General features: G+C 34.6%; 1 protein-coding gene across 1 annotated transcript; it reads right to left on the bottom strand.

Moving 5' to 3' along the window:
* On the bottom strand, positions 1-27,507 carry PDCD10 (programmed cell death 10). The gene is made up of 7 exons (XM_007946654.2): positions 27,412-27,507; positions 18,307-18,360; positions 12,611-12,728; positions 11,132-11,258; positions 4,377-4,455; positions 3,995-4,077; positions 1-82 (listed from the first exon to the last, which is right to left on the bottom strand). The coding sequence occupies exons 1-7, from the start codon at positions 27,505-27,507 to the stop codon at positions 1-3; spliced, it is 639 nt and encodes a 212-aa protein (XP_007944845.1).
* Positions 27,508-27,708: the final 201 nt, after the last annotated feature.

Below are 27,708 nucleotides of genomic sequence, written 5' to 3'. Positions count from 1 at the left end.
TCAGGCCACAGTTTTGAAGGTCTGAAGTATCAAGTTGGTTTGATGAATTAGTCGGTTGGCACTTATGAACACATTTATTGCCCTGTTTAAAACAAAAACAAAAATTAACTTCACACACACACACACAAAAATCACCCTTTTAAAATATTAATACTTACTGTCATCTACTAATAGGAATGAAATCAACTTATTCTGATACCTTTAAAAAGAACAATAAGACGAAATGCGTTTCATAGTTTTGTTTTTATTCCAGCTTGGAATTTAATGGCCCAGCATCAGTTGAGACTATCTAGGAATTACTGCCCTCTGGTGGTTCTGGCTGGCATTAGGGCACTGGAGGGCTAATGAAAAGTGGTGCCTCAACAACCAGAGTTCATAAACTGCAACAAATGAATGGTCAAAGAGGATTCAGAGGTGGTCTCTGGCTGTGGTTTCATAGTGGTTACCAAAATAAAATCTGCTAAAGTATTACACTCAGTCTCAAAATCTGTAGGCCAAAGGGTATGATGAACACATAGGAAAAAGTTAATGAGCTCTACAGATTCATCCCAAACCTTTCTTCAAAAAAAAGGTGAAGATTCTAAACTACTTTTAGAACGAATCTACTTCTAAGACAAAATAATCATGTGGTTTCCAATATCTGGAAGCTAACAGTACATAAAAATCTGGTTTTAAAAACAGCTTTCTGCTCTACCATATAAAGGACCATCTTACAGGACTAGCACACAGAGATGATCCCAAGTCCCCTCATGTGGGGTGGCCTTACCACTTTCTCTTAGTAACACATCTAAAGCTTTCATATTCCTCTGAGGCAATTTAAAAACAGTGGGCAGCAGGAAGAATTAGTCAAATCAACGCATATTCAGATCTCCTACTGAAAGGCGGCATTAAGGGTATTGCGACTAATGTGATGAAACAAAATGTGTATAAATTGTTGAATGGGAAACTGATTTGTTTTGTAAACTTTCACCCAAACCACATTAAAATTTTCAAAAAAAGAAATCTTACAGGTCAGACTCTATTAATACTCTTTAGTTTTGAGGAGTGAGCAGGTATGAAACTGGTAGCACATTAATACACAAAGAAAAGCAATTTAAAGCTGCTGTTGAATGGAGATAAAGTAGTGTGTGTGTGGAGTGAATAACACATATGCAAGGTAAGTTACTTCAGATTAATGAAAAGTAGGCTCTAAATAATTTTTTACCTTTCAGTGTGCTAATTCTATTATATAGTTCTTAATTAATTAGAATCAGTAATAGTGATCCCATTATGTAAATTATTCTTTTTATGTGTTTTTGGTTAGTTGGATTTAGCATAGGAGACATTGGAAAAATAGATGTAAGTTTATTTTCAGAACACAACTGCTAACTTATTAAAGGTAAGTCTTCAAAAGAAGCATTTCCCCTAGAAAACCTGAATAGCAGTATGGAACAACAAACAGCACAAAACCATTAATAAAATTTAGTCCATGATCTTTAACTCATAATACAAATATAAATATTTCAACCCGTTTATACTATTAAAAATAACTTTAAAAATTAAGATAAAAACATTCTAATCTATGATTTTAGTACTATAAAATACTATTACAGTAAGAGTATAAATGATGTGATGATATGCATACACAGGGATGTTAATACTTCAGTGGTAGGACAGGATTTTGAGGTCCCTAACTTACAAGTGAAATAACCATTATCTAGAGTATTTTTCTGACTTCAAGCACTATGAGAAAATGGTCTTATCTATAAATTCTTAGCATTCTACTCGAGGTACAAAGATCTCTTTATATGATGCAAGGCTACAGAAGACAAGGTCACGTCATCAGCATACATATTATATATACTATACACACACACACATATATATATATGTATATGTATGTAGGTAAAGTATGTTCCTCTCTAATTACAGATTATCTTTCTTCACAATAGAAGATTTTTGGGGAAAAAAAAGAAAATACAAGCTAGACATAATTCCACCAATGATAAATATTGTTAATACTGTGTAGTCTTACCAGGTGCACCAGCAGTGGTTAACTGCTTGGCTGCTAAATGAAAGGTCAGTGGTTCACACCTACCAGCAGCTTCACAGGAGAAAGATGTGGCTGTCTGCTTCCACAGAGATTTACAGCCTTGGATGTTCTATTCTACTCTGTCCTACAGGGTCCCTATGAACAGGATTTGACTGGAGGCAATGGATTTTTTGGGAGGTTCCTTCTACCCATTTTCCTATTAGCATGCACTTTCAAAGAATCTCTTGGTTTTCTAGTGTCTTAAATCAATTCTGTGTAAATTTTAAATTAATGGCCAATTTACATTTTGAATATACTTCCTTTTTTATAGAATGACACTGTAAAAGCCAATTTATCTTCATTCTTTCCAGGAGAGTGGATCACAAGCTTGCAATATTTAAAATCACTTGTAGCTTTTTTATAAATCACCTCACATCCTGGCCTAAATCCAGCTCAGTAGATTCAGAATCTCTGAAGGTGAGGTCCCAGCATTGGGATGTTTTTCAAACTGACTTCAAGTAATTTTAATGTGCAGCTAGGATTCAGAACCACTAAAGTAACTTTAGGTAGTCTTTCCCAACACACCTGCAGCATTAGTATCACCAAAAAGCTTCTCAGAAATGCAAATTCTTTGGTTCCTTCCAAAAACTATGGAAAACTTTAAATATTTAAACCTGGGAAGCTATGTGTATTTTAACAAGTCCTCTAGGTGATCCTCATGCCACTAAAATTTGAAACTACAGAATGAGGGATCAGTAAAGCAGGCCAGTAAGCCAAGTCTGATCCATCCTGTTCTTGTATGGCCTGTAAACCCAGAATACCTTCTACATCTTAAATGATAAGGGGGAAAAAAATCAAAATAACATTATGTGACAGGTGAAAATGATATAAGATTCAAATTTCAGTGTCTGTAACTAAACTTAGAACACAGCCACATCCATTAGTTTCCATACTGTCTCTGGATGCTTTGGCACCACAACAGCAGGAGTGAGGAGAACAGGCCCAAAAAGCCTAACATATTTACCATGTGGCCCTTTTCAGAAAATATCTGCCAAGCCCTGCTCTAGTTTAGAACTATGGCTAGATTAAAAACCATTCATCTTCTATTTTAAAGAGTCTGCCTTAGTTACTAGTTTCTTGGAGCAGTAAGCATATGATAACCAGTTGCCAAAGAGTTAGCCTCCTCAGCAACCCCCAGAGTACAAGAGCAGAACTAGGCTCCCTAAGGTTTTCTTGTTTATTATCAAAATGTTATTTTTTTCTTTAGTTTTACTAATCATCTCAAAAAATTATTTGATTTGCTATTTTCTCTTCTGTTTTTTCAGAAATAACACTTTATTGTGTTTTTAGTGAAGGTTTACACGGCAGTATAGGTTCCCATTCAACAATTTCTACACAGACCCTTCAGTGACATTGGTTACATTTTTCACAATGTGTGAATATTCTCATTATTCCCATTCTTTTCAACTTTGGTTTAAAGTAATTATTAATGGTTTGGTCTCATACAGACTGATTTTTTAAAAGAAGCACAGTACTCACAGGTAATAATAGTTCTTATTTTTTGAGCCAATCTGTTATCTAGCTTAAAGGTGACCTCAAGGGTTTGTTTTGGTTCAAGGTTTAAAGAGCATCTCAAAGCAATAGTCTCAGGGTGGCCTCCAGTCTCAACTGATCCAGTAAGTTTGGATTTTTTAAGAATTTGAGGTCGTTCCGCACCACTCTCCCATTCTCCCAGGACCCATCTTACGCAGCCCTGATTACCTACAGGGATTTCAACGGCTGATTTTTTTCGAAATAGATCGCTAGGCCTTTTTTCCAAGGTGCCGTTGAATGGACTCAAATAGCCAACCTTTTGGTTAGCAGGAAAAGCTTAACCATTTGCACCACCCAGGGATGCCAACAATATAATAAGTTTTAATGTCATGTAAAACCACAAAATTAAGTTAATCTTCAAAGAAAAGCATCATAAATGACAATACTTACTTGCCATCTTTAAAATAGGTTTTCAGAGTATCACTGAAACTTTTGGAGTACTTAACAAATTCTTTCTTTTGGTGTTCCAGGGCCTACACACATCAAAAACATAGTAATAAAATATTACTGAATAAAGTAACACAAAAGCCAAAGTCAAACACATGAGATTACACAGAATATGAGACTGACTTCTTATTATAGATAAATATTTTTAGAAGTATTTACTTAAACACATATAATCAAAAGCATATTTAATTCAAAGACAAACTGAATAGTTAATGGTACAAAACTATTTCTAATTATCAAATCCTATTACCATTTAATTCAATAAAACAATGGAGTGCAAACCAACACCTAGGATGGCAACTAACAAGGCTTCTGCTACACTTACCCTGCGATTCTGGTATTGATATTTCTTGAAGACATTATTCACTGTATCAAGAAGTTCTTTTATTGCACTAGCTATATCCCTGTTGGGAAACGAAAAAAAACTTTCAAAATCACCTACATTTGAAAGTTTGTGTCTATATATATATATATTCAGAATTATTAACAACAGTATGTTATTAATTATCATATATTCAGTGTGCCAAGAGTAAACAACTTGGCCAGGTGATTGGAGGAGGCTTGAGCCTGTACCCTTCTGCGATGACTTCTCTTGTACTGCTGGCCAAATGCTGCCAACTAACAGCAATTTTCCCAAATCGTGACAGTTTATTCAGCACTACTCATTCAAATTTACAACAAAATAAGCATACCTCTGCCCTTCTGTCTTTTCCAGTTTTGATTTTTCCCGTCTCTGGCTAACAAAGCTGAATTCAAGCTGCTATATTCTCATCTTTTGGTATTTCATGAACAATTTTATGAAATTTTGCCACTATATGTAACTCCTTTCTAACATTTCATGTTTCATACCTAACAGCTGTGATGTTTAAAATACTTCCTCCTCAGACGTAGCTCTCCTCTCTTAGACACACTTCTATCTAGTCACTAAGTATCTGCCTCTTCTAAAGCTTTGCTGTTAGCTATTTCCTTTGGAAAATATATTTAAATTGCTGGGAGAGACAATATCAAGATATTCTACTTAACCTTTCCAGCTACCATCCTTTGATTATACATGCATCAATACCTCTTTCTCCTTTCTAAAGACAGAAAGAAAAGAAATCTACAGTTCTCATTTGAGTTGATTTTTCTTCCTATCCAAGAGCTTTTCTTGTCTATCTATGCCCTTTTCAATTGTCACATATAACTTCACGCAATTTTTTCTTTCCTGTCAAAATGAATTTTATGTAATTCTGCATTCTCAAATGGCTCACATTTTCTAAGGCAAGTCTCCTCCTTTTCATTCTCCTATTAATCGTTTCAAAACATTTCAAATACAATGCAATTATAAAAATCTCAATCATTGCAATCATGACCTGTTAATATTGACTTTAGCACAAATGTCAGATTTCAGTTATTTCATACCTAAAACATTTCAGCTTTACTGCTGAGGAAAAAAATTAAAAAAACAAAAACTCAGTTTCCAGATTTGTGTGTGTGTTTTACAGCATATTTTCCAGTAAATAAGTGTATGGAAATTTTAAGAATTACAGATAGAAGGATTTTGGTATATTAAAAAAAAAGCACTTGAGACTATTCTAAAATAGTAAGGTCATTTTTATTCAATATTTCAATGAATGTATACTTATTAACTATTGAGTATCAAACGCTGGTATTAAACTAGTAAAAGAAAAAAGTCTGCCTTGACCATAATTCTTTTTAAAGAATTATCTACATGGGATCAAAGTGATGGAAGCAACACAAAATATTAGGTAAGAACCTTAGAGGGCAGTGAATTTTTGTTAGAGAGGGAGGAACAACTCAGAAAAGGAGGGTGAGAATGATTGCATAACTGGAAGAATATAATCAATGTCATTGGATATATAGAAAGAGGTGAACTGGGAGATGTTTTCCTGTGTATATTCTCAATAAAATTAATTTTTTTTTAAAATGCTATTTAAAAGCAACAAAAACTAGTGATATTAGGCTGAACCATGAGAATATTATTCAAGTAAGACAATAAATTTTATCTAAAAATAAGATCTGTCTACTCATATTTTAGCTTCTAGTTTAGAAATAGAAATTTTAAGTTATGTAACTGTTCCCTTCACTCATGGTTTGCTCAAGCAACTTGGATCGCTCCGTATTGCTCTGACGGGCATAAATCTGCCACTGGTTAAAAAAATGATGTCATATGAACATTCTAATAGCTGATAAAAAAAATTACAATTTCAATAATGAAAAAGTCCAATCTCTAAATATTCAAGGCTCTTCTAAACCCCAATGAGAGTCATTTAAAATGGAATCTAATGTAGCACATTACACAGTGATCCAGCCATTACTTGTTTATATACAGTCTCACTTTGCTATACACTTTAATATTCAGCTAAAAAAGGGATTATAAAAATTTCAGGGTTAATCAACAAGCTGAACATATGGTCCAAGTAATAATGTTAAAGGCAGGATTCCATTAATAAGAACAACAGTTCTCAAACTTGTTGCTCAATCACTTATCAAGGGACCAAAACAAAAAGGTATATGTGGGGTGAGCTTGCAGGACCCTACCCCACACTTATTAATGAACCCTTTTGGAACCTGTTTGTAACTTCAATGACAAGAGAAATGAAGAGGGGGAAAAAAGAACTCCTAGAAAATTCTGCTGACAAGCTAGCTTTGGTAACCACTGCTAAGGAACATGGAGACAAGGTTAGATCCATTACTGGCCACAGAGCTTTATAAGGAACTCTATTGATGAAGGTTGTTTATCCATAGGCCTGGCCTTCTGTTTGACATGAGGCAAAAGACTTAATGACCTACCAAATTGTTGAAACATTTTCTCTAAAAACAATCTAGAGCAATTTATACGTCAACAGAACAGCATTTTCATTTATTGCAGCAAGCTCTGCAACAGAAAAGCTAAATTATATTAGTAGCTACCTGAGACTTTGTTTACTACAAGAGAAAATACCAGCATAAAAAATTACTTCAAAGAACTGCAGAAAACTTGGTAAAATATCTATGCTGTAAATATGCATAATCTAAAGTTGATGGATTCTGTGATAAGGGACAGATAGTTTGGGTTTAGTGGAAAGGAATTTAGCAAGTTGCAGCTATTTAGTTCAACAACGTTCGTGAAACAGATAAACTGAAAGAAAGCAGCACAACAGGCATTAGACAAAACATAAATATACATCTTACAAAAAAAACTGCATGGATAGCTTCTAACATGCCACCCAAATCTTTTTTCTTTTCCTTCCCTATGCCCATCCCACCTCTTCCCTTCCTTCTTCTTTCCCACCCCCTCCTGCCTTCCAAGCACTAGCCAAATGCTGTCTTCTTGATCTCCTATGTTTGATTGCTGTAAGGGGTGCATACCTTCCTGATATTACTGTTCACTTTATAGACCTTTCTATCGTTTGGCTGCCAGCTGAGTTACAGGTATTAAGTTCAGTTCCTAGCTTGAAGGATGTCTAAGGGCCATATTTTCAGGGGTTCCACCAATCAGCATCAGATCAGTAAGCGTGGTCTCTTTTGATTTTGAGTTTTGTTCCGCATTTTCCCTCACTCCATCTGGGACCTCTTATTGTGATTCTTTTCAGAGGAGTTAGCAGTGTTAGGCAGGCACCATCTAGTGCTTCTGGTCCCAGGGTCACTGAAGCTAGGGTTCACATTCTTGATTAGTCTTTTGGACTAACTGTTTCCTGCATCTTTGATTTTCTTCACTCTTCTTTTCTCCAGATGGGGAGAGACCAACAGCTATACCTTAGATCGCTGCTGAGAAGCTTCTAAGACTCCCTGCACTCACCAAAGTAGGATATAGAACACTGTTTTTGTGGACTATGTTATGCCAACTGACCTTAATATACCATGAGAATATGGTCCTGAGCCTCCATACCCAGAAACTCATTCCCTTAAGATGTTTGGTTATAACTGAGATGCTTTCATAACTTTGCCCCTTGTATGCAAATATTCTAATGGAAGAAAATTCTTATGTTGTATATTTAGTTTGGTCTAGACTAGAAACCTCTAGGAAAGCTATTCTGAAGCTATCATGTAAACTCTGGACGTGAGAGAAATAAACTGTCAATTTCAGCCTAAGAATATATATATATATTCAGATTACAGAGTGTAAATGGATAAATGTATGCTTTCTGGTCTATTAAATCATGACTCTCTACCATTCATTCATTAATTGGAATTATCAGACTTAAATAAAAAAAAACAAACCACCAACCATACATTAGTTTTATAAAGTATCTGCATAAGCTCAAACACAGTCAAACAGAAACATCCATTAATCAAAAGAACATTTATTGTATTTATTTGCTGGATGTTTTCCTAATTAACTCCACAGAGAGAAGGGAGAAAAAACAACCACCTTCTTTCACAATTCTAATATGTGCCACAAGCTAGGTAGGTACTTTATGTCCATCATATCTTCTCATTCTCACAACTATTATCCTCCTTTTCAGAGATACAGACTAGAATCACAGAAATGAGTAACTTATCCAAGTTCACCTGAATAAATGTTAAATGGGAGATTCAAACTTAGGTATATTAATATATTCAAAAATGCTTGCATGTTTGTTAGATGATCAGGAATCTTTTTTTCTACTTTAATAATATCTATAGTATCACATACAGTACTTGGTGTAGTAGGTATGTGATATGTTTATTGAGTGTAACTATCTTAAATATGAGAAAGTAAAATATTTTGAAGAAAAATAGTAAATGCACAGTATATGTTGTGCCTAAAGAATAAACAATTTTCCATTTTGGTACAATTTAAAACTGTTTCCCCTGATTTGTCAAGCAATTATCAGTGGTAAACAACATGTATCAAAATATATCAATATGTATCACAGTAATACAAATAATTATATCGTAAACATTTATGCTAATTTATATAAGGTTGAATTTCATTTTCAAAAATAATACAAGTATTTAACCACCTTTCCATGACAATTAACCCTCCTAAAATAGTTAATAAACAAAGTTTTCATTTCCATTACTGTTAATTCAGTTGTGCTTAGCCAAGAAAACAGAACCTAAGTATTACTACTGCCCCATAAATGAAAGCCAAGACTGTAAATCAGCTTCTGTCAGTGACTTTGAACAAGACTTGGGCTTATCACCTCAACTTCCTTATGACTAAAATGTGGCTGCAATAAAATGGTTCCCAAACTATCTTCTTAGCGCCACAGAGATTTTAGCAGAGATCCCTGGGGATTCTCCAAGGGAAAGGAGAAAGAATCAAAGTATGCAGGATGAGAGCTACAGACCTACCAATTTTACCTCAGCTTCAACCACAACTCTGTCATCTCTTTTGCACATAAACATTCTATATAAGATGTCTTTTATCACACTTCTTTCAAGCAGCAGAAAAACTGATTTTCTTCTGAGCACCAGAATAAATCAGTATTATGAGTCTGTAACTGTGAAGCAGGAGAGAAGACTGGAGTCAGACTGCTTGGATCCAAAGTCCACTTCTACCACTTACTTAGAAGCTCTGTGACTTTAGGTCAATTTCCTCTTCTGTTTAGGGTTGTTTAAGGAGCTCTGGTAGTATGGTGGTTAAAGCATGTAGCTGCTAATGAAAATTTCAGCAGTTCAAACCCACCAGGTACTCCAAGGGAGAAAGATGAGGTAATCTACTTCCATAAAGATTTATAGCCTTGGAAATCCTATGGGTCAGTTCTACTGCCTTATAGGATGGCTCTGAGTCAGAATCAAGTCAATGGCAGTAGGTTTGGTTTTGGCTAGGTTCTGAGGATGAAGTGAGTTAATACACGTAAAGTGCTTAAAACAGTACTTAACACAAAGTAAGTTCTATATTAGTGAATGCAAGGTGACACTGATTCCATAAACTTCTATTTAATGATCTAAAGCAAAATTTATGGAAAATATTCTTTTAAATGTTAAATCTTCATAGGAATGTAGCATAGCTTATCAATGAATATATGATTATCAAAGCAAATTAAAACTTATTTGAAAATTCTACATACAAGCTGTTTAAACAGCTGAATTTGAGGTCACTGACTATCCTTTTATAGGCCAAGCATGTTTACTTTAACCACACCATACCAAAAGCAAAACTGCATAAATAGTTGACTATTTCCTTCTATTCGTGTATTAAAAATAGTTAAAGGAAGTTGGCGCTTTCCTAAATTTAAAATATAAAACCCCTGTGAGATATTTTGGCTATTCAAAAGCCTTTTTCTTACTCCTTGGTAGCTGGGCTGGATACCTATCACTATTACTTTCTAAAATAAGGCATAGTCCTCCCTCTATATAAAATAGGTGCCCAAACTAGCTAAACTAACACTTTTCAATGTGAATTACAAAGAACACTATTTCTAAGAGATGAATATTAACATTTATTCCAAACGAGCCTCCTTAGGTACCTTAAAGACATCACGTAAGATGCAGCCTCTTCTAGGCCTGAGGTAAACCTTACCATTCTAGCCCTTTCCACATATGGCTGCATTGTTATTGCCACCATGTTAATTCCCAGTTTTGTTTTCTACTCATTGACACTGGAAAACATTGTTGGCTTTCCTAGTTTAAAAATACTCATCTAGAAATTATGTTTGACATTTTCCCTTGTTTCCCCACCTTCTCACACCTGACTGCATCCTAGAAGAGAGTGACACTGGTTTAAGATCCCTGCTCCAGAATGATCCTTCTGGCTTCTAGCCTCTTGGCATCACGCACATTTTCTCAGTCTTATTTAACCTGTATCCCAAAGGTACGAATTTAGAGGTTCACAATCTGGTCAATGTTAGTAAATGCTATGCATGCCTTAGAGTACATTACTGAGCATAGTGTTGTTTGCCATTCTGAAATAAAAACAATTCTGTATGTATTCATTTTAATCTGACACATCTTTGCATGATTTATAATACACAATATAATACACAAACTACATTCTGATTTATGCATGTTTCACCCACAACTGATGTTATTGTACTGAGGCCAAACGTCATTGCTTAGAATACTAAAAATGAACTATTTACAAATTTTAAATTATCTTAATATTAACATTATACCCAAATAAAAATATCTAGAAATGAGCAGTTCGTTTGAAATATTTAAATAACTTACTTGATTGTCTGCAAAAATCGTACTCTGTCATTGATCTCATCTGGGATCTTACTGAGAATTTGTTTAAGTGCTCGTGCCTTTTCATTTAGGTCCTGGAATTCTGGTTCTGGTCGTTCAATCATATACTCTGATAAAATAAATACATAATAAAAAAAATGCAACTCCCTGACAAACTGAAGCCTAAGAATTCTCAATGTTAGTGGCAGAATGAGAGAAAAGAAAAAAAGGCCAGATAATCAGGAAAGACAATGTTGGAAGGCAAAATTCATTGGGGTTCAACTTAGTTCAGTGATAGTGTTAGGGCTTTCTCCCAGGAGAACAGCAGAAAATAAGATGATACATTTTCAATTTTGGGTAAATGGAAATCCTACTTTAAAATAGGGTCAGAGGGCTAACCAAGTTCACTAGCCCTCTGAAGTGACATTTTTTAAGGAACTCTTTAATAATGTGATGATATTCATAATGAATACAAAGATAATATCTATGAAAGAGAAAGATGACTTTAATAATTTAAAACCCAAACACTGAAGATTCAATGGCTTATTATTGATCCAAATCCCCAAATTCAACCACCTAGAATCTTCAGCACATTCTTGTATCACTTAAAAACAAAAGCAAACACCACTACAAATCCAACACAAGGGCTGCGATCACAAAACAACAACTTAGGAAAAAAGGTTTAATCTTCCATTGGACCAGGCAGAAGCAAAGTAAGTTTACTACTGGATTCATTATTAACTTGGAAGCATAATAACTCACCGATTCACCAAAATATTGTTGTCTAACAGGCTGCAAATACGAAGTCTAGAATGACAATGAGGTCTATTTTTTTAAAAAAAAATAAATGCTGAAGATTCTACTTCATTACAATTATAGAATTATTTAAAATATCTACCTTTTTCCCCTCCCTTAATAAAATCAGGGAAAATATACTGCTGTATATTTGTGGGAGAATGATTACCAAACTTAAGTGAATTCCATTCTAATGATTAGAAAACAGTAAAAAATGGGAAAAGGATAGTTATTATACCACTCTACCAAATCTATCCTTTGAAAAAAAACTATCATGCTATGCTAATGTAAAAAAAACAAAAGAAAACCACTTGTCTTTCATGAACTTAGGTTTGCTTAACATCAATACAAAATAAATTCACCGTTTCGAGTTTAGCTTTTACCAAACCAGAACTCTCAAACATCTTGTTAAATAGGGGGAAAAAATAAAACATGAGGCATAAACAAATACTTCAAGTAATGAAATCAGACAAATACAAAACAAAAAGAATCACTTTTCTATTTTCTATAGATCTGTTTTCACCATCCCAAAAATAAGAAGAATAATAATGAAGGAGAAGGAGGAAGGGAAAGAGGGTAGAAGGGATGAAAACAGGGAGAAAGGGATGGAAAGAAAGAAAAAAAATCCTTTTGTCAAATAATGATTCAGAAGCAAGTGTTTTTCAACATTGTTAAGATAACTGATACCTTCTACATCATCAGCTGCCATACGGAGAAGGGACTCTGTGAAGTTAACTTCTACACTTTTTTTCTCTAAAATTTTCATAATGATGTCTTGTGTGAGACCTGGATTTTCTTTTTCAGCCTATAATGAGAAAACTAGTTTTGAAATATGGAAACTAAATAGCATTTTACAGCCAAAATTTAATTATATTAGAATCTGTTGGGAACTTCTTAGACTGACAAACTTATAAATAAGGGTAGAAATCTTTGTAAACCATTCATTTATATTTTGTTAGACCCTATGCATCAGCAACTTTTTTGCTACAGTCATCATTCCACTTTTCCTCTGAAAACATTTCCTACTTCTCTTTTGTAATTCTCTTGCAACTTGTTGTTGTTATTGTTACATGCCATCAAGTCGGAACCAACTCACAGAGACCCCTCCTTGGGTTTCCTAGGCAGTATCAATATGGAAGAAGATTGGCCAACCTTCCTTCTGAGGAGTGGCTGGTGGGTTTGAACCGCCAGCCTTCTGGTTAGTAGTCAAGTGCCTTACGCACTATGTTACCAGAGCTCCCTTTTGCAACTTAGTAACACAGAAATAAAGATCATGTACATTTTGGGTTATCCACTTATTATTCTTTTCATTAGTTTAAATAAGCTGAGCATTTTCAGAATTTTCTTCTTAGCTAATACTTTAGGGTCAAGCAATGACTGATCTCCCAGCATTTTGCAGATCCTGTGCATTTAAACAAGGAGAATGTCAGGAAAAACAAAAACATAAAAGATTTTTTTTTTTTTTTATGAAAGAAGCTATATAATCCCTTAACTACTTTCATACACAATGACTTTCATTTCCTGTTTTTTTTAATAGCAAGAATATTCCCTTCACTAGTTTTCAGATTATCATTAATCCTTTTACTATATCCTGAGCTTGTTTCACTAATGAATTTGCATTGTTTCTATGTTAGTTAGACTCCGTAGGACACTAAACCCTTCCAGTCATTTCAAGACTGAGCACAAAGAGCTCTAAGCTTACCAAAGTTAATTATCAGATTTGTTTTCCCCAGTAATTTTGTTCCATGTTATTATTTTTAAAATTTGTTAATTATATTCCAAGTTTTTTCTTTAAATGTCTGCCAATTTTAATTATTATACTGATGACTTCCTTTCTTTTTTACCCTGATATTAAATAACAAAAAGAAATACAATTTATGATCTTCATCTGATGGCAATCTATTTGCTCCCCTTTGTGTCAATCACACTTAGCCTCTGCCTCTTCAGTTCCACTTTGATAATACCGCAGATACAGCTTTATTCTGTTCCTATTGCTTTTTCTATTATAACATCTTGTTTCTCATTAGATTTCACATATCAAAAATGGAAAGCTTTGGAATGATAGAGGGAAAGAAAATACACACATTTATCTCAATCTTGGGATCATTTTAACTGCTGTCAAATGCTATTCAGGGCAATCATTTTGATAGATGATTAGTAACAATAAATGTACCCCGATGAATTCTGTTTCTTTTACAACCTATTGTGATTTTTTGCTTCCATGTATACATTTAAGATAGGATATATTACTTTTTTTTTTTTTAAAGGCTGTCTTCAAAAGAAAAGTTGTGTAAATACAGCCCAAGACAGTGTCAACAGAATTCTGGTGAACTGCTACAAAATTACATGCTGTTGTTGTTAGAGTGTCCTGTTTAAATAAACGAGTATTTGGTAACAAAGTAATTTATTTCCCGAGTCTAAGTAGCACTGAATCTCTACCTACAGAATGAAGTATCTTGAGAGGAGAAGCATTCTCTAAGTGCTTGCAGGGAATGCCAGCAAAGAACTCCAGTATCTTATTAAGCTATACACCCACCACTTGACACTTATCGACATGGTTAGGTTCCAAGACCAGGTTGTTAAGCAAAAATTGGCATTATGTAAAAATGGAGGATGAGCACATCAGAACACAAAATAGAGGAAGACTGTATTATTATATAACACACAAATTAAATCACATATAAACACCAAATTATATTATTATGTAACTGCCAAACCACTGAAAATCATGGTCCAGCCAAGTTGACACATAACCTTAAACCATCAGAAAGCCAGTGTTACCCATGACTCATACTTTGGCATTCACTATAGTCAGATGTATGTTGTTAATGCACAAAACACTAGGAAAGTAAATTTATTTTTATTTTTATTTTTTAGGAGTCTTGTAGCATAGTGCCTAAGGCACCTGACTGCTAACCAGACGGCTGACGATCCAAACCCACCAGCCGTTCCTCAGAAGGAAGGTTGGACAATCTTCCGTAGTGATTGTTATTGTTGTTATGTGCCGTCGAGTCGGACCCACTCATAGCGACCCCTCCTTGGGTTTCCGAGGCAGCATCACTACAGAAGTAGAAGTAGATGGCCCAACCTTCCTTCCTAGGAGCGGCTGATGGGTTTGCACCGCCAGCCTTGGGTGTGCGGCAGGTGACTGCCTGAGGCCCTGAGGTAGTGATACCTCCTTGGAAACCCAAGGAGAGGTCGCTATGAGTTGGGTCCCACTTGAGGGTATATAACAACAACCGTAAATTTTTTACTACTGCTCTAACTGTGAAATGTCAAGTAACAAGACAGTAAGTGAGGAGTAGGTATAATTAGGTACCAAAAGAATTAAATGCTGGAAGCTTAAGAAGTTTTCAATACCAAGTTGATCTGCAGCCCCAAAACGCCAAGGCTAGAGCATTACGGAAGTCTCACAGAATTTACACTAAGGGCACAGTGCCCTCAGGGCCCAAAGAAATAAATAAGAGTGCTATTAATTATCAAAGAGTAAATTAGGCCCAAACAACTTAATAAGTACTTAAGTCCTAACAACTTTTTAAAAAAATAACAAGCATAAATTGATAGAAAAATATTTTATTTCATTCTTAATCATAATTATTTATTAACAAGGATGTGTGTGACTGTTGAGCACTGCACAAATTCTCAAACACTGGAATCATGGCCACCCTTACTTCCTGTTGCACAATGATTTTCTTGTGGTACTTGCTTTTTTATCACAGTAACTGCCAAAAAAGTCCAGCTTCACAAAGATATGACATCATCAAAAGAAATATAGCCCAAATGAATGTTGTAATTTCAAACTTTCTCAAGCTAGTAGTTTACTCAGCCAGTGTTCAAAAGATGCTGAGTATCACTGTTTTTCCTTCAAAGAATTTAAATTATTCTTTGCACCCCTGTGAATTTGTTGTGGGTCCCAGGGTGCTTCTTCACATGGTTTGGGAACAGTAGTATTAGTATCTTCTGGATAAAGTCCTGGGTAAACTACTTACTTTCAATTTTAAAAGTTTTAAATTTACCTAATGCCTCTGACTGCCAAAACAATAAATCTGCCTTTAAATCACAGACTCACTATTTACAACTCCAGTTCTATGCAGAATAGTTTTGAGCACTACAGATATCCAATCTTTATAAAAAATGTAGCTGTGAGAGAAAATACCCCAAAGGCAGTTACATCTACTACCGTGGATCAGGGACTGTCAACCTAAGAAACAGGATGACCTATCAGAATCTTTTACGGGAATGGTGTACAAAGGAACAGATAGATTATGGATACACAGTTTAACAATATTCAATAGTATTATTTTATCTTGGTAAAAATGAATTTAATCCTTTTCTTTTTCTCCAAATAGAAAAAAGAGATAGCAAAGCTTGATAAAAATCACCGCTGTTATGGACCAGGAATTGGAAATGTGAATATAAAAGATAATACGGCCCAGTGAGATTTTTAAAAAAATCTTCTCCAAGAAAGTTATGGTTTCAAAACCACAAAACCTTCAACTTTTTAAAGCATGTCCTGTTTTAATGCCCTTATGTTGAAATTTCAACATAAATTAAACATAGTAGTTAAAAATCTAGCAATGTAGTAGTGATTAATTTGTTTTCCTCCAAAACAACTTCCACTACTCACAAATAAAAATCAGTGGTGTGGACAATAAAAACTTAATTATGAATCAAACCACATCTATCATACCACATACTTCAAATACATTGTTTACTTTTTAATTGTACTTGTATTTTAAACCACTGTATGGGTATTACAAGAAACAAGAAAAGGCCTCATGAAATTCATTATCTATTTGAACATCACTGAGGACAGCATCTACTTCATTACATAACGTCCTCTTTACGAGGATCCACAGGAGAAAAAACTGAAAAACTGATTTTTGCCTTACTGCTACTGTGTTGTACAATAGATCATGTTTCTTTCTTTTCTCTGGATGCCAAGATGCTTCGGATAGTCACAATCAGGCCTCTTTATTGACCAAACGTGCCATTCAAAAACCATACTAATACTCAAAGAAGGAGAAAAAAAAAAAAAAGGTTATCATGTTGCCTCATTAATTCTCTTCATTAAACCAATGATTTGGCAGGATGTTATTTTAATGAAACTAGTATGTATGTATGCACATACACTGCATTTTAAAGTTTTAAACATATCAAAATAATTCAACATATTGTTGTTGTTGTTAATGCACCGTCGAATCGGACCAGACTCACAGTGACCCCTCATGTAAATTTTTGTGGTGAGATGATAAAACGATGTCTAGTGGCACTACTTGTTAAGAGTATTACCAAAAATAGTAATCTTATGAACCCTAAAAAAGAAATCAAGCTAGATAAATAGCTCCAACTCAAATAACACTTTAACTTTATTCTAGATAAAACATTAAAATAATTCCACATGATAAACAGGAAACTGTTTTAGTGATTGATGGGAACATATACACAAATAAATTAAGAGTTTTAGAGACATCTAGGTATGTATCTATTTCTACGTGATAGTGAGAGACAAAGTTCTACAATGAAGAATGTACCAACATGGAGAACAGTCCCTGTAGCGCTATCCAACAGAAATATGTGAACAACAAATATGAACCACTTTGGTAACAAAATTAAATCTTCTAGTGGTTATTTTAAAAAGATAAAAAGAAACAAGTGAAATTATTTCAATAATATATCAAAAATATTAATCATTTCAGCATATAATCAATTTAAGAACATTACGACTGTGATATTTTCATAATTAAAAAAATTATGACTGAGATATTTTATTCTGTTTTATTTTTTGGCACTAAGTCTTTGAAATCTTGTGTGTATTTCATACGTGGGCATATCTCAATTCAAACCAGCCATATGTTAAGTGATCAACAGCAACATGTGCCTAGTGGTTACTGATTAAAAAGCTCAGGTCTAGAGACAATGAAAAAGTTCACTTTGAATGATTTAACTGTACATTCTCTCAAAGTGTCCTTACTCCATCATGCACAGAGGACTTATTTTTCTATTTGAAAATATTGTTATTTTCATATTTATGTTCTGAAATCAAACAATATAAAGACTATCTTTTTGAGTTATAATTAGACAAATTTTTAACAATTCAAATAATAGAAAAATAGTTTAATAATATACTTTAAAACTAGAGAGAACACTGAAAAAGTAAGTTTCAAAAGCATCAAGTGACAAAAAAGATGAATGCTAAAAAAAGAGCATTTGCTCATGTAACTTTTTGTAAGTTTTTAAAGTTTTACAGAATAAACTAAAACAGGCAGTGGGGTGGCAGAAAAGATTCTCTACTAAAATAAAATAAAGCTAGCAATTTTCACATGGCATTTAGACTTATATATAATATACATTTTAATCATCATAAATTATTTGCTTCTCACCTTAATAAAAGCCGCTCTCAGTGTCTGAGCTGCAGACAAATTTACTCGTTCTAGCTGCAATATAAATTTAAAATCATTAATATCAATTTTGGTAATTAAAGCACATTTCTGGTATTACATTCTGTACTAATCACATTCAAACATTCAATTAACAAAAATACTTGTTAATGACTCTAAATCACCACAATTCTTAATAAATAGGCTATCTAAAATTTTCATTAAGGACCATGAAAAATTAACTTAATATAGTGGTTCTGAAAGGAAAGAAGAAAAAAAAAGACACTCTTTACCTTAAAACTAGGTTTTATTTTATTTAAGCACAAGATGTAAAGTAACAATATCCTAAGTCCTTATAGAAAGAATAAACATATTTACTTGAATTACTGAAAATAGAGAACATTCACGGTTAAACTTTCAATGCTTTATTACCACAGCTATAGTTGTGCAGAGCAAAAAAAAAATGGCAAGTGCATGTGCGTATGTACATGTGTGTGCCTATGTAATATTAATGAATGTTTCTTTTTTTTTCCTTAGATTCTTTCTCTATTTAACACTTTTCTCCTTTTAATTTGCATTTGAATACCACAGCCAGGAAGTAAACTGAGATGAGTCTATTTTATTAATCAGCAAGAAGCTCTGATAAAAAATTTGATACTTAAACTGAAAGCTGTAGATCATGTGTGCATTTCAGAGACCTTATATCTGCTCTAGGAGATCTGGTAGCACAGTGCACGTAAGGCACTTGACTGCTAACCAGAAGGCTGGCGGTTCAAACTCACCAGCTGCTCTTTGGAAGGAAGGTTGGGCAATCTTCCACAGTGATACCACCTCAGAAACCCAAGGAGGGGTTACTATGAGTTGAGTCCTACTCGACGGCACATAACAACAACAACATATCTGCTCTCAATATTGTCAGGATTAAGAACTGGTTAACTCAAATAATGAATTAAACATTCAACCCAACGGCTCTTAATTTTTATACCAAACGTGAGGTTTATAATTTCAAAAGATAAAGGCCTTTATTATCCACTCTATATAATACATTTTTCAGCAACTCAAAGAAGGATACAATTTCATAAAAATACACCATTTGTAGAAAGCTAACTGCCAGGCTTAAAATAACCTCTAGATTCAGACAGATTCAGACTTTTAAAGTCCCTAAGGATTGGGCTAGTTAACTCAATAACACTCAACTGTACATATTTTTTACTTGGGACATTAAATGTTGTAAAGTAACATAAGCTTTACAGATTTTTATACAAGTGTAATAATTCTACAAAAACCTTACCAACATATAGTATGGAATATATATTCTTTTCAGTCCCTTGAGGCAATCAAAGTTTAAGTTTTACTTTATAAACAGCATTAATATATACACATATAGGGGGTTTCCTTTAAATCAACCTTCCTTTAAATCCAACCCTTTAAATCAACTTATTTTCTAAATAGGACAGAATTGCCAAGAATCTTACTTCCCTAAGAGTTATTCATCTTAAACATAATGTAAAGGCAACAAACTCTTCCAAGATAAATAATTTATCTTCAAAAAAACAACAGTCTATTTAACAGAGCACTTAACATGGCCTTTACAAATCTTAGAATCAACTCAGTAGCAGTGAGTTTGGTTTGGTTTGGTGTTTTAAAATCTTGTGTAAAATCTACTATTGACTTATCAGGTAAAAGGAAAGGCACAAAGGGCCCAGGTAGGCAAATACAGAAAAGAACTATACAAGGAACTATGAAATTAATCAAGTATGTTTTTCCAGAAATTATTTTGTTTTCACTTAATCCATTTAGTTATAGTAAATACTACTTACTTATGATTAAAACAACAGCAACAAAAAAATACAAAAGCAATACAGCTGGTCTGATCTCAAGTTCTCATTGTGCAATAGGAGGTGGGGGCAGACAGGATGAATGTATCCACCCTGATAGGAACCCACTTCCTTATTTGGGTTTACACCACACTGACCTCTTGTAGCAAGTCAAAGGTCGGAGTCAGATGTGTGCTATCAAATATCAGCATAAACTCATCCTCCACTGCCCTGCCTGGAATGTTTTAACAAAGGGTCAAAGCAGGTAAAAGAGGCTAAGAAAAGTCAGTGACGGACTGAATAAATTATCCAAGACAGATATCAACATCTCTAGATTAAGTTTATATATGTGTACTTTAAAAAAGAAAGTCACAGGAAGTTAACATACTATCTGGGAGCTATGAAGCATCTCACTAGAATTTTGCTGGGCATTTTGGGATATATTTTATCGCCACACATGTGCAATAAACCCAATAGGCTTTCTTATTCATTATGGTATCAACACTGCCTAGGGCAATGCCAGACATATATGTATTTTTTTCAATTGAATTTAACCTTTCATTAATAAGTTTATCTAAATCCTTCTAAAATCTGTAATTTTAGCCTGCATGACTTAAGTAGCAAGATGCTTTTTCTCTCTCATATTAAAAAGTACTTCGCTTTCAGGTTTCTGCCTTGTAATATAATATCCTAATAACAGCTCTGTTTACTAAGTACCAATCATGGATCAGATACTATACAGAGTATCTCTAATCCTTACAATAAATCAGTAACTAATTATCATCATCTCTATTTTACAGAGGAAAAAACTCAGTTATGTAAACTTGCCCAATGTTATACAGCTAGTAAGTAAAGAATCAAGATTCATACCCAATCTGTCTGGCTCCAAAACCAGTGCCCAAGACACTAATGCTACCATGCCTTCTTGACCTCACCCTTTTCAGACTCGGGGGTACCCTATAAGACTGAATCTCTTCAACTACTTAAGAACCAACAAATTCTTGAGTTTCTAACATGGGCAAGGAAGCCAATGTAAGAGATATAAAGAAATAAAATGTAGTCCTGGACCCTTAGAAGCTCAATCTATGTAAGCAGCAAGTGGGTGGGCTCACTGCCAGCTGAACTGGGAAGGTAAGTCTTCATGGAGATGGGATTTGAAGAGCGTAACCTCTTAAAAAGGTCTTCCTCTGAAGTTCTCCCACTTAAGAGTTTGAAGGTTGATAACACATGAGTGTGTAATGATTTTATGTAAGTTTAGAAGAAGAAAGGATTTTCATTTTGTCTCAAATACTTTTGCTAACAATGTCTAGCACATTGGTGAGCATTTGGGATGACAATCTTTGGCTAGAGTACCTTTAAGGAACTTGCCTATAATTTTATTAGCAATTGATAGCTCATGTACCGTATTTTGAGTCTAATTTGCATTAATGGAGACTGGAGAGGGGGGTATTGTTTGGGTCTCAGCCATATATAGGACTTCCATGTCACCAATACAAAAGTAAGGAAAAAAGAATCAGAGTGAGAGAAAAAGAGTATGTAATATCTCATCTATTTAGAAGAGAAGGAAAATTGTCTGCTAAAAGCACAGAGGAAAGGAACTGATGGGCAGGGGCAGCCTAACTCCCACCCATAGCCTGCCTCCCCTGTTTTTGAATTCCTCCTGCAACTTATTTTTGATAGCTTTTGAGAGTACTTATTTTTAACTTCAAACTTATACACTTTGGATCATTTATAAAAATATTTTAAAAGCTTACACATAATTCCATGGAGAGATCAGTTATTATACTGATCCCACCATAAGTATTAATTAATTGCTCTACTTTCTGTTCTGGCATCAAGTCAGTTTCCTAACCCCATAATTTAAAAAAAAATCCATTTAGCCCTTTGGTTGTGTTCAAATTTTAAAAAGTCTTGCTAAAATCTTATGAAAACCGTTTTTTATTTAGTAAGCTCAAAATAATTAGATTAAATGGTTCTGATTTGTCTTCAAATCTATTTTCTTCTCAAAATCAGGCATGCTTTTCCCATCTTTACATCCCCCTTTCCCAAAAAGATTATTACTGTGTTTTTCACATATAATGTATCCATATAAATAATGTTCATATGCATATACTATGCATAGTATGCACAGAAAAGTAGTGAATGGGTTGGGTTGTGTGGCTGTACATAGTACACATCATTTGCCTTAAAAAAACAAAAAACTGTAATCATATTCTTTAAACTGGGCCAAGTCACACAAATAAAAATTCCAGGTATACTTCTTGTGGTTCAAAAGATAATCATAATGATGCAATAAAAAAAATAAACATGCCATAAGAACAGAAGTAAATGGAATCAAGACCCCACCTATTAGCTTTTACACTGCCACAGAGAAAGCAAATGCAATCAGTTGTGTGCTATACATTTAATAAACAAAATGTTTATTAAAGAATCAATTTCTGGAGTTGCCATGCTATCTGGTAAAAAATAAAAAAAAAAAGGTAGTAAGGAGAGCCAACTAATTATTATAAAAACATTCAATTAAAATATTACCTACAAGTATGTAAAACTCTAGGGATATGAATGTATTCTGTCAGAAAATGTATCTGAAAGAACAGAAAGAATAAAAATTTTGTAGGTTTTTTTTTTTTTTAGCTGCCATCAAATTGGCTCCTGATCCATAACCACCTCATTAACAATGGAATGAAAAGCCACCTGGTCCTGTGCTATCCTCCATGATTCATCGCAAATTGTGTGATTCACAGAATTCTTATTGGCTGATTTTCAGATAGCCAGGCCTTTCACTCCAATTTGTTTCAGTCTGGAAGCTCCCCTAAAACCTGTTCAGCAACACACAAGCCTCCGCTGACAGACTGGCAACTGAGGTGCAATGGCCAGGAAATCAATGCCTCTTTTTAAGAAAAGCTAACACTTATATAGTACTTACTACATTCTTGGCACCAGTCTAAGCACTTTAAAATATATCAACTCATTTATTTCACAGAATTGTGATAATACTATCATACTACTGTTTATAGCCATTTTACACACAGGAAAACTGAGCTAAGATTATATAGCATAGTGCTTAAGGCACTTGATTGCTAACCACTTGACTGCTGGAGGTTCAAACCCACCAGCCACTCCTCGAAAGGAAGGTTGGACATTCCTACTTCTGTAGTGATACTGCCACGGAAATCCAAGGAGGGGTCGCTATGCGTCAGGGCCGATTCGACAGCACATAACAACAATTGGCAGTGAAGTAATACAGATACAAAATGTGAACTATGATCTCCTCGGATGGTGAAATTACAGCTACAATTCATGCCTTCATGTAAAGAAATAAGTTTACCAAACTCAAAGTTTGAGTTTAATACTTTTCAGTCAAAAATAAATAAATAAATAATGAGAAAGAGAGTAAGTACAGTTGGGTGCTTCCAGGCTTCATTTGCTTATTGGGACAAATTAAGAGTTGCATATTCTACCAAAAGTTGGCAAAAAATAGATGCATCACATGCTTCTGAATAAAATTATACTCATTGACTCAAAAGAAATGCTTTTATGTGATGTTAAAAGCAAACATATAAACCTTTGGTGATACAAAAGTCCTATTTAGTTGCAAAACTGTTTTTCATTTCTGTTTCAAAATAGAACAGGACATAATTCCTTTAAAAAATATACTTAATCTTAAAACATCCCTCTAAAAGGAAACAGGAAAAGAAGACACATAGTTTATCTCTCCTAGAATGATGAACTCAACCACACATCTCTCTTCCTCCACATACAAAGAACTGGTATGAAATAATAGATACATGAAAACCAGATCTAAAATTGGCCTGGGTTTCTGTAAACCCAGTATTTCATATTGCAACCAGAAGACCTATTTCACCGTATAAAACATGTAATCTCCTTGGACTCTGAACTTTGTAGCAGCTGATTAAACAAGATGATGACTCCTCTCCAGCTGTCTGGACATAGTTGTATTAAACTGAGAAAGCATCAAGCTCCCAGAATGCCATAAGTAACTTTACCACATGAGTTTGAGTAACAACAGTAAAATCTCTCTGGATATAAGGATGTCCTGCTAGCTAAAAATCTACTCAGAAGATGACATCTAGACTACCATTGTTAATATTACAGATCTAACGTCAAGGTGAAAATGTGTAAGCTTTTGAGCTCTTAAAATACACTGTGAAAGAGATTTAATGAATAAGTTTCAAAGAGTAAAATGTTCAACCGTATTATGGTGCTATTTTCTGTAAGATCAATTTGATGACCATTTTATCTTCAAATCTACATAGCATAGAAAAACAGAGCCAAACTATACTTTGTTTTCCCCTATTAGTAGATTTATAGGAACACTCATGCATAAACTGCAGTTAAATATCAATGTTTACTTGAGTGAGGATTATTGAAGATACTATGATACTACCCTGGAAAGCCAGAAAACAATGCTATTATTTTATTCCTTTTAGCCAAACACTTTACATCTGAAGGCACAATAATTTTACTATTCCTAAATCAAACCCAAGATTTCATCTCTATCAAAGTGGAAAGCTAACTACCATCACTAGTCCTAAAAGCCTGCATATTGGAGCACTAATTTCTAAATATATCACAGAAATAATTAAAAAGAAAGCTTCATACTAGGATGTCAGATGAGTAAATTACATTTGAGATTTTGAACCTGCTGTAAGTCTCCTTCAGGCACTTCATTCTCAAACTTCCCTGATAACAATTAGCTCTTGGACCAACCATCAATCATTTGGGAATCTATTCTTATTCTGGGACCATTAACCCACATATGTTTTCAGATTTCATCTGGAGAGAATCCCTGCCTTTATTCAAGGAAAAATGTACAAAGCTACTTCTTCTCAAGTTAATTTTCCTTACAGACTCAGTAGAAATGGTGTATCAATATTCACCTCAACGGTTCATTTTACCAGAATACCACATCCTCTATTAACTGTTTTGCAATGTCAAGATTTGAGTGGACTTAGGAGTCAGGTATATAAACATCAAAAATGGGAGTACTCGTAAGTTCAAACACCAAACATCATTAAGACAGGTTACTCACTAGCTTCAAGTGACTGTCTCCTTACCTCAGACCTGGTACAATGATAAGTAAATAATTATGATTTATTTGCTTATATATCTGTGCTCCCTGGTAGCATACTGCCTAAGGCACTTGACTGCTAACCAGAAGGCTGGCGATTCAAACCCACCAGCCACTCGGAGGAAGGAAGATGGGACAATCTACTTCCGTAGTGATACTGCCTCGGAAACCCAAGGAGGGGTCACTATGAGTTGGGTCCGACTCGATGGCACATAACAACAACAACACAGGAGATTCATGAGAACAGGCATGAGGCCTTTTCTACTCCATCTCTAGATCCTAGCAGAGGACTTGGCAAATAAATAGTTGACATTCAATCATTATTTACTCAACAGAACTGAAGCATTTGCTTCTAACAACAGCTGTCAGATTTCACAATAAACAGGTAAACTAACAGAACAAAAATCATGGAATTAGTAACTGGACTGTTGGCTAGAGCTGCTATTAGAGATGGGTATAACCAGCTTCACAGAATACCTCCAATATTGCCACTGTTGCCATCTAACAGAGACAAGTTTTTTCAAAATACAACTCCTAGGCACGTCTTCCTTAGTAACAAAACTCCTAAATTTCGCAACATCCTTTGCAGTTAGGTTTGGTCATTAGACTAAGTTCTTGCTAATGAAATGAAAGTGGAACCCTTGTGTAGGCCTTTTGAAAAGACTGCTTCAAGGCAGTAGACTCAGCTTGGAGTACCCCTTTCCCCTATTTCCATTTTCCTCCTTGCAAAATAAGACAATGGTTCCTGGATGCAGAAATGAATGCAGAAAAGATCTTGACAGTCAAAGCCAAGGGATAGGATAGTGGAGCAAAAGATAGAAACTTGAGTTTTTGATGGTATCAACCCATCATAATAATGGCCCTGGAGTGCTTATACCCAGAATTTTTTACATGAGAGAAGCAAACTTTTACCTAAGTCACTGTTTTGAGTTTTTTTCAATGGCCATTTAACCTAATGTTTAATAGGTAGTGTTTGAAATTTCATAATGTATGCCTAAATTAGGAACTAAGTTTATGGTTTTCATGTCAAAGAGAATAAATGTGGCATTCTCTACCACTCCCAAGACTTAAGAATACAACATACACGAATTGCAATTAAAATCCACTAATGTGGGAGAAAGGATTTTGAAACCCGGCATCTTATTATAATATATATAATATTTTACAAAAAGGAATGAAAAGTCACTGGAAATGGTGAGGACTTCCATGCTATAGTAGCAGCGATAAGGTTAATGTACTGATGGTTTTAATTAAATTAATTAACTAAAATAGCAAACAAACAAACAAAAAAACAACCCAACAACCTGAAGCCACAGAGTCTGAAGTGAAGAGACATAGATTTGGTTCTGTTGTTGTTAGGTGCCGTCGAGACATTTCTGAATCAAGTGACTCAATGCACAGCACAACAAAACATTGCCTGGTCCCACGCCAGCTCCACGATCCTTTCTATACGTGAGCCCATCACTGCAGCCACTATGGCAATCCATTCAGATTTGGTTCTAGTCCTAGGTAATTTTCAGAAAATCATTTCACATCCCAGGGCCTCAGTGTACCACTAAAAGGTAGGGTGGAGATGGGTGATTAAATTACCTCTAAGGGACTACCAGTGCTAGCATTCTACAAAAAACATTTGTATGAAAAGAAAAATCAGTAACTATTGATACTTAGTACTAGAAAAGTCCATAAATAAAAAACCAACTACATCTTCTCCAGATACAAAACAATGGTAGCTTCCAAATACCGGTCAAAAAAAAAAAAAAGATTTATCATCATTGTTGTTGTTGTTATGTGCCGTCGAGTAGGACCCAACTCAGAGCAACCCCCCCTTGGGTTTCCGAGGCAGTATCACTACGGAAGTAAATTGCCCCATCTTCCTTCCGAGGAGTGGCTGGTGGGTTTGAACCGCCAGTCTTCTGGTTAGCAGTCAAGTGCCTTAGCCACTATGCTACCAGAGTAATAACTTATTTGGATCTTTGTTCCTAATATTACTCTGGTTATCTTAAATGTCTCTCTCTCACTATATATAACCTCCAAAGGGGAGCAGCAGATTTAGTTTTTCCACTCTTAAGCCCTTTGCTGGCACTGGGTCTAGCACATAGATAGAAGTTCATTTATACACCTATTTGTTACATGCATGAATAAACAGAACACACACTAAAGAACTACAAAGAATATATGAGGAAATGTTTATCTATTTACCTCATTAAACACAGGATACATGACTGCATAGAGAGGCATAGAAACCATGGAAGTGGTCTCAGCTTCATTCTTCATCTCTTCCATTGTCATCCTCATTCAAAAGCCAACTACAGGAGAAAAAGCAGTGCTAAAATGCAGAGGAATCTTCATTCACTGAAGTATTTCTTCCAAGTTTTGTGATAAAAGAATAGGTCACAGAACCTAAACTGACCTGGTGAAAGGAGAAGAAGGAACAGATATTCACTATATTAAGTGAAAACAACAAAAATGAATAATTTTCATTTCCAAATTATAGAC

This window comes from Orycteropus afer, unplaced genomic scaffold (assembly GCF_000298275.1).
Source record: "Orycteropus afer afer isolate SDZICR_OR568_19922 unplaced genomic scaffold, OryAfe1.0 scaffold00168, whole genome shotgun sequence".
NCBI lineage: Eukaryota > Metazoa > Chordata > Mammalia > Tubulidentata > Orycteropodidae > Orycteropus > Orycteropus afer.
Note: the sequence above shows the minus strand (reverse complement) of the source record. Positions and strands in the feature narration are given on the sequence as shown.

Coding starts and splice junctions, on each gene's coding strand:
- PDCD10 (XM_007946654.2), bottom strand. CDS start 27,507: ATGAGGATGACAATGGAAGAGATGAAGAATGAAGCTGAGACCACTTCC. Junction 18,361..27,411: donor TGTATCCTGTGTTTAATGAG/GTAAATAGATAA, acceptor TTTATATTGCAG/CTAGAACGAGTAAATTTGTC. Junction 12,729..18,306: donor TGAGAGCGGCTTTTATTAAG/GTGAGAAGCAAA, acceptor TTCTCATTATAG/GCTGAAAAAGAAAATCCAGG.